This window comes from Dipteris shenzhenensis, chromosome 4, assembly GCF_047967505.1.
Source record: "Dipteris shenzhenensis isolate YYH24624 ecotype China chromosome 4, Dip_SZ_1.0, whole genome shotgun sequence".
Classification (NCBI taxonomy): Eukaryota; Viridiplantae; Streptophyta; class Polypodiopsida; order Gleicheniales; family Dipteridaceae; genus Dipteris; species Dipteris shenzhenensis.
Window position 1 is genome coordinate 39,390,320 of NC_141599.1, and position 7,905 is coordinate 39,398,224.

Here is a 7,905-nt window from a genome sequence, read left to right on the forward strand (position 1 = left end):
ACCTGTGCCTTCCTTTGTGGATGCCATGTAGTATAAAGGGTGCTTTGCCTTCGTGTAGGTGGGAGAGGTGAAGGAGATGCAATAGGAGTAGAACCTGAAGCTCCAAGAACATGTGCACTCCCAGAAGATGAAATTGTAGTAGCAGCAGCAGAGGGAAGAAGACTCCTTTTTACAGTAGCCATATGAGCACCTGAAGTAGCTCCTCCACAAGTGGATGCAATATTCCTACCTTTCTTCACGGAAGGAAATGCCTGGACCTCTCGTGCCAACCTTGCTTTCTCTTCCTCGGATATTTCATTGCATATTGTAATCCCCTCTCCCTTTGATGCCAAGAAGATGGGCCTTCACCCTATCAGGAATCCCACCTCTTTTCGATCCACAACGCCTGCACATGAACTTGCGAGTGCCTCCTTTCTTGGAGTCGTAGGCACCCAGGAGATCGACTTGACTCCACCAAAAATCTGATTGGGTGAATTCTACCTCAGAATGAGACTCAGGGGTAGGGTGTCTTGAAGCCATGGAAGCTTGTTGCTTGAAAGGGGGGCTGAAACTGCAAAGAGAGCCAAGGGTTGAAAGAGAGGGCTGAAACTTGAAAGTGGGGCCAGACAGAGGAGGGAACAGAAGGCTGAAAGAGAGGGCTGAGAGAGGGGGCTGAAGGAGGGCTGAAGGAGGGCTGGAGGGGAGTAGATGATGATGGAGGGCTGAAGCAAGCTGCAAGAGAGAAAGGAGAGGAAAGGAGTGAATGGGGCTGAAGGAGGGCTGGAAAACCTTGAGGATGGAGAGAGTATGTACTATGAGGCTGAAGGAGTGGAAGGAGGCCAAAATCGGAAGCAGAAAGACAAAAAACGGGGCTGGCGGCGGATTTCGCAAGATGTTGGAGACCTAGCAGCCTGTCTTGTCTGAAACGTCATGTTTCAGGGCTCTGAAACGCGTTTCAGACTCTCTTATAAGTTGCCACGCATGTTGTTCAGGGATTTGCTTCTATCAAAGCGAGCCACGAGATGGCTCTAGACCCTAGCAAGAAACAATATTCGGTAGTAGACCATCTGGTATTCCAGGGTGTTACTTGTCTGTTACATAATCCAATAATCACAACTACCTTCGAGATACTTGAGTACCATCATGCCGACCATTTAGTGTGTCACTTTTGGCTTGGATGGGAACTAGCATAGTAATCCCAGTAAGAAATTGATAATTAGTTGTTTATTGATCAATACATCAAAATTACCAATACATCAACTACCAATACTTAGTATCGACTAACTATGATGTGTCCTCATTGCTAAGCTTACAATCTTGATCTGGGTTACACTTTGAAAGTGCAGCGGAATGCAAATAACAAATTGAGAGCACACCAAGCAAACTTGAATAGAAGACAAATGTGATAGAAGGAGAGACAATTGACACCTGTCGATAAGGGAAAAAACTCACATGGAATGCTGAGAAAAACCTCAAGAACAAGGGCAAGGGGCCCTATATAGGGGTGATGCCACTGCATAGTCGGCCTGGCTGACCAACAGGTCGTCCTCCGGCATTGGTACCCTGGCAATATTGTGATAAGATGCCCCTGCCCTAGTAGTGGTCCAGTACCCTCCTAACCTGATAATCTACCTTACATTGGGTGGGCACACCCACAAAGCATCCCTCACTCCCTACTGTACATAAACGAGATGTCAAACTTTAACACCGCCTCTCAGCTTCTAGATGTCGGATCACCCAAGGAGCTGGTGTGTCACTGGAATATCTACAGGAACATCAGAAGAACCCCCTCTTGGCTTTAAACAGCCTAAAAAAGATTGCCTTCGATCCTACACTGTATGCTTCTAGGCTTTGGGTACAATTGGCTGGTTGCAATCTCCTCATGTCAGCTACTCTGTAACTTGATCCTCCTTCAGTGTCGTCAATGAACCCACGATCCAATTGGTGTTGCTGCTGCCACAAGATCCGTACGAAAGCCTGATGGCCAAGGTTTCTGCATCACTGAGCCCATTAGTCCCCTTTGGAGACCTCCGGTCCAATAAGGTATGCGGCAACATAGATCAATGAACCTCCATGATCACAAGGCATGCAACTGCTCCTATGGATTAACTATTGTTTTTAGGTCCCCATGCTGGCAATCCTCAGCACGCTCTAGGTCCTCTGAGCAACCCATAAACCAACCGCTGTTGTGACATGGAAAGCCCCCTCTAGTTTTGTCAGTCCTCAACGTCTCAACCAAAAAAATGGTCTGCATATGTCCACCAGAGTCAGCAAGGAAGGCTCTCTAGTGGTCTCAAGATCCACTAGAGAGCGTGCCTCAAAGAAAAAGCTCCATATGCTACTAACCACCAATTGCAAGAACAATAATGTCCCTACGCACTGGTAGCCATCAACTAGCAAGCCATCCACCGTCTAGTACCCCGCAGCATATATGCAACCAACATACACTCATCATCATCCTATTCGCTGGTGAGATAACATGGAATTAAGGGTTTGTGCACATCATGATGCATTCTCCCACCCCAAACCATGATCCATTCTTCCACCCCAAACCACTTGTCCTATGACAATGTCCCGGATGCCCACAAAGCACTGACAACAATTGAAAGCCTAGTGCTGGTCGAAACAACACCTTGGAGGAATTCTTTCGCCCTCCGCCATCCATAATGATCTTTATCCCTCCCTCTCCACATGGAATTGTGAAACTGCCACCGAGGGACACGTTGCCTAAAGTCCTGGAATTCGACCGATGATGGAGACATGTGCTGAGAGGCTCTGGTATCAAGAATTCACTTGGAATCACCGATTTGCAGGGCAACCCCCTCTCCTTCAAAAGAAGTCAAAGAATCCGAATGTTGTAGATGTACATGCTGGAGTGATAGCTGCAGTTGAGGAACCAGCACCCTCTTTTGATTTTTAAGGGCATTTCCTGGAGTAGTGACCTTTCTGGCCACAACGTTGCAACTTGCAAGTGCATTCTGCCTTCAATGCTTCCTTCTTTGCATCAAACTATTTCTGTAAGATGAATGAAGAGTCCCAATTCCCTTTACCTGGAGCTAGAGCTGGACCAGAGAGAGAGAGAGAGAGAGAGATGATGATCATCATATGATGACACTCTTGGAGAGCACAACGTAATGGTTGCTACTAGTACCGTGTGCATTGCTTTGAGATTCCTCAAGAGAGTGTTTTCTAGGTTCCATGATCAAAGCAATGCAAGTGCCTGTAGCATTGGTACAGCCCTGCTATGATAGCAGGTGTGCAATAGTGTCATGTTTAAATTGCAAATCCATTTGCTAAAAGCTAATGTGTCAATAAGAGAAATGAGGATTTGATGCTGTACTTTCTCCTGAGAGATTTTGTTAATTTGTTTGTAGGTTATATTTTTCATGTATCTACCTTCTCTGAAAAGAGTGATTTGTACATTATTATTTTCCATGTTCACCTGCCTCTCTCTGGAGGGAATGAGTCTTCTTCCATCCTTGATTGGAGTGGCTATTCCTGACGTTTGAATGCTCTTCAGGTGCTGCGTACTGTTCAAGCTAAAGGTGTGCAGGGGTTGAGTGACAATGACAGACATAAATATGTCCCACCCACTGGAGGTGGTTTCGGTGTGAATTCTGCTTCCATGTTTCAGCAGCTTTCTTTAGCTGAGGTTCTACCTAATGCCTCAGTACCATTTGGTCCTGGGCCATACCGGTTTGCCCAAGCACGAATGGTTGAGGACCATACTATGTCACAAGTTGTGGTACAAGCCATGGCAGATGGAGGCTCAGTGGGGTTATTAATTGTTATTGTTGGAGCAACACATGTTTTGTTTGGATCCAAAGGAACTGGGCTTCCTGCAAGGATTTCAAAGAAATTGCAGAAACGAACTCAGGCAGTTATTTTACTAAACCCTGAAAGGCAACGTATACGGAAAGAAGGCGAACTACCTGAGGCAGACTTCTTGTGGTATTCTGCTGCAAAGCAATGTTCTAGGAATTGCTTTGATCGGGCTGAGATTGCCCGGGTCATGGATGCAGCTGGGAGGAGACGAGATGCTTTACCTAAGGTTTTTTAAAAATCATTTTTCAATATTACTTAAACTCCTCTCATTTCTTTGTTTCCCTTTCTTGAGTGATGCTGAAATAAGAAGTATCACATTGCAGATATATAGATAGATTCGTGTTCTTATATGCACATGATTTCATTGGGGTTGTAAACGAAAGAGGGAGGGTGGCTGGGATTTGGGTGACAGCAGAAGTACAACAAGTCGAGGATACCTAGACCTTTCATATTTTATAGCTTATAAGTGTCCCCTGGTATCTGTTGTATGGCAAGCAGGATCTCCAAACTGGAATTGATCTTGGCCTTATCTCGCCAGAAGTATTGAAAGACTTTTTTGATCTGGAAAAACAACCTTTTATAGCAGAACTAACGCAACGTTTTCAGGTAGCAATGTGATACTGAGCATTCTTTCTCTGTCTCTTAACATTCCTGATCTTTTAACTCAGACTGTTCTTTTTCTTTGTAGGGTTTTCGAGAAAGATGGTTAGCAGACCCTCGTTTTCTTCAACGACTTGGCATTGAGGAGGCAATATCAATAACCACCACATTGATTGCTCAATATGAACGCAGGAAAGGGCGTTTCTTCAAAGAGCTGGATTATGTAATAACAGATACGGTCAGGGGTGCAGTGGTAGATTTTTTCACTGTGTGGCTACCTGCCCCAACACTGTCATTTCGTGCATCTGATGCACAATCTCATGCATCAGGTGCTCTTGAGGGGTTGAAGGGCCTACTTGGGTCCTTGCCAGACAATGCCTTCCAGCGAGCTACAGGCGTTAATTGGGGTCTTCATGCTAGAATATTGGCTGTAGTAGTAGGTGGACTCAAGCTTTCCTCTGTGGGCTTTGTTGCAAGCCTTGGGACTGTGACTCTCACCAATACAGTACTAGGCATAAGACAATTTCTGAATCCACAGAAAGCTGGAAAGAGACAGAACAAGAGGTCTCCGGTTGTGAAGACAGCACTGGTATATGGTTTTTTCTTGGGAACGTCAGCCAATCTCCGTTATCAGGTACCACTACATTTATGTTGTGTCAATGTATATTGCGGTATTCATTTCTGGTGTAGTTTGATAAGCCTCAGTTGCTACCTTGCTGGTCTGTATTTCTTCTGTATCTCAAGAAACAATAATTGAATGATTCTATGCTTGCTATTTATGATTGCAAGTTGTGGCGTAAGATCTAGTCTGCAGTTACGCAGATAAAAGCCCAATAAAAAAGTATGGCAATCATACTGGTTGAAAGCAGGCTGACTCGATGATTGCATACAGGCTATTGCAGGAATTGTGGAGCATTGGATTGCCGATTATTACCTTTCTTCTCAACCTGTCGCAGGAAATATTTTGTCCTTTGTGGCACGCACTGCAAATTCTTACTGGGGTACACAGGTAGGTACCTAGTAAAGAGAACTCTCAGATTCAAATCAGTAGTATTTTCATCATTGCACATGCTTAGTCCTTCATTGGTTGTCCTTCCAGCAATGGGTGGATCTTGCAAAGATCACTGGTCTGCAAGCGCATAATGATGAAACATCAGCTGTGGCAGAGCAGTTAGATTTCAGCCAGGAGATGCGTTCTGAGACAATTGAAGCACTTTCATGCACATCTGAACTACCCGCTGACCAACTTAAGTCTGATACCAAATCTTGGGAGGTTCCCCTAATGGAAAGCATGATACCCTCAGCTGCTCAGAATGAAGATTTGGATGAGAAAGCAGTGAACAATGCTGATGGACGTGAAAGCTGAGACTCTCTTGTACAAATTTACAGGTGCAAAACTGAAAATGCCTCTTGTATGCTCTCAACACTAGTTGGGACAGAAATTGTATTTGCTGTCAATCAGGCTCATGGAAATAATTATTTTTGTAATATTGTTACTTAGATTGTACACTTGATTGTCGTTCCAAGTTCTCCTACCTACATTGCATGTAGGTCAGAGGTTTAGGGGAGTATCCTTTTTGCAAGAGGAAATGGCATATCATTTGTATGCTCTTTATCATGAGGAATTATATTTATTGATCCAACCGATCTGTTAAGTGAAAGAAGCCCCTACTAGTCCTAAACCCAACATCCTAGGGTCTGTCAAGTGAAGAAAGCCCCTTCTAGTCCTAAACCCAACATCCTAGGGATCAGCCGCCGCTGCCTCCCAAGGCTGTTATGGAGAAAGCACATCTCCATGCATAAGTCCATAGTGGCATCAAATAGCCCCCTGGGCCAACATGAATACATGCTAATAAGTATAAGCATGACAAATGTGGAGTTTTTGTTGAGCATGAAGAAAACACAGTAGAAACAAGTACACTCATGTGGATGCTCTTTCCACTCCATTTAGAGAACCAAATTACCTCAACTTTGCATAATCTTGCTTTCATTTGCATAGTGAATTGTAAAGGAGTCCCTTGTTCATCACAATACATAAGATTAAAGGCGATTTTGGCTACCGTACCATAGACTTGGTATCTAAGAGTTTGTATGTGTAAGTAAGGGGAGGCTATAGGTTAGGCCATCACACTATAATACATTTCATGAAGAACTGCATCTAATGAAACATTACATGAATTCTTGGGTATAGTGTCATTTGAAATCCGAAATCGGCAAGTCTTTATTTTCCTGTGCACAATGTCAAGGGTTGTCTTGAGGTAGACACTATGATATCGATTAAACTACAACTCCCTCATTTTATGTCAAATAGCAAAATTACTTTATATGCAAGCAACATATGGTGTAGATCTTCATTATTGACAAATGTTGAAATTATTCTATTTAAAAGTAAATCTCTAAGGTTTGGAAAATTTGAAAATTTTACCTTTTTATGTGCACTTTATCTTAGGAACTTAACCGAATATTTTGACATATAGGGAAATACGGGATACATAAGGTTGTCTAGGCCACAAGGTTAACTTAATGATCTTATAGCTAAATGTACTTTGGACTTTTACCTTAGGTTGTTATGAGGGTTGGTTTAAACATTTAAAATAAATGTAGTCAGTTGTAACAAAGTCCAAACTTATCCAATTTTATAGGGATTACATTCCTTAGTGTGGTGAAGCAATAGAAACGAAATAGGTGAAATTTGAGTAGGGAAGTGCCAAGTTTCACCCTTGTAAAATACTACATAAAAGTTAAACCCCACCCCAACACAATATCAAGGCTACATAGGCTTGGTACGAGGCAGGTTTTAAAGATTACCAAGACTAGTGGTGGCCTTTTTAGTGGGGCAGATGGTCCATCTAGAAGGCCTTCATGGCCAACCACATATGGCATGTTAGCAAAGTACTAATGCTATTTCATCACTTAGCCATACCACCAAAATTTCCATGACACCTCACATTGCCACCTTAGCGCTTAGATTTAGATTTAGATGCTCGTTGGGGAGGGAAACGTTTAGACTTCACAAGCAGTCGTAGCTTGAATGAAGAACTACCTTTTAGTTTTGTGGTGAACAAACAATTTGCAGCATGACCATTTGGAAGTTCATTTGACCGTTTTCTTTTGGAGCAAGGAGTTCTAACTAAGTCATTGCCATGTAAGGAAGATGCAAATAAAGAAAGGTGCTACACATTGCATGTTGAATGCCTTTGTGGTAAGACTCAAAGCATCACCAAAGATATTATTCAATGTCTTTTTGCTTTTGTATTCCTTATATACTCTATTGTATTTCTTTTGTATTCTATTCCCAAGACTTGGGGACTCTTTTAGCTAAGTTTCAATGTACTTTCTTTGGCTTTGACATCTATTATACTATTATACTGATAGCATAATGGATATTTGGTCAAGTCAATGTCTTATTGCTTTTGTATTGCTTATATATTCTATTGTATTTCTTTTGTATTCTATTCCCAGATGTTTTGTTCCTTTGATGGACTTGAAGACTCTTTTAAC

General features: G+C 42.7%; 1 protein-coding gene across 1 annotated transcript in view; it reads left to right on the forward strand.

The window, feature by feature from the left end:
* The window catches only part of LOC147902837 (protein RETICULATA-RELATED 5, chloroplastic-like), a 31,140-nt gene extending 25,222 nt beyond the window's left edge, over window positions 1-5,918 (forward strand). Inside the window, exons 4-8 of the mRNA XM_087373840.1 lie at window positions 3,500-4,030; window positions 4,303-4,410; window positions 4,493-5,038; window positions 5,297-5,413; window positions 5,504-5,918. Of these exons, the coding sequence (XP_087229966.1) occupies window positions 3,500-4,030; window positions 4,303-4,410; window positions 4,493-5,038; window positions 5,297-5,413; window positions 5,504-5,770 (1,569 nt within the window). The 3' untranslated portion in view covers window positions 5,771-5,918. The remainder of the gene's footprint in view (window positions 1-3,499; window positions 4,031-4,302; window positions 4,411-4,492; window positions 5,039-5,296; window positions 5,414-5,503) is intronic.
* Window positions 5,919-7,905: the final 1,987 nt, after the last annotated feature.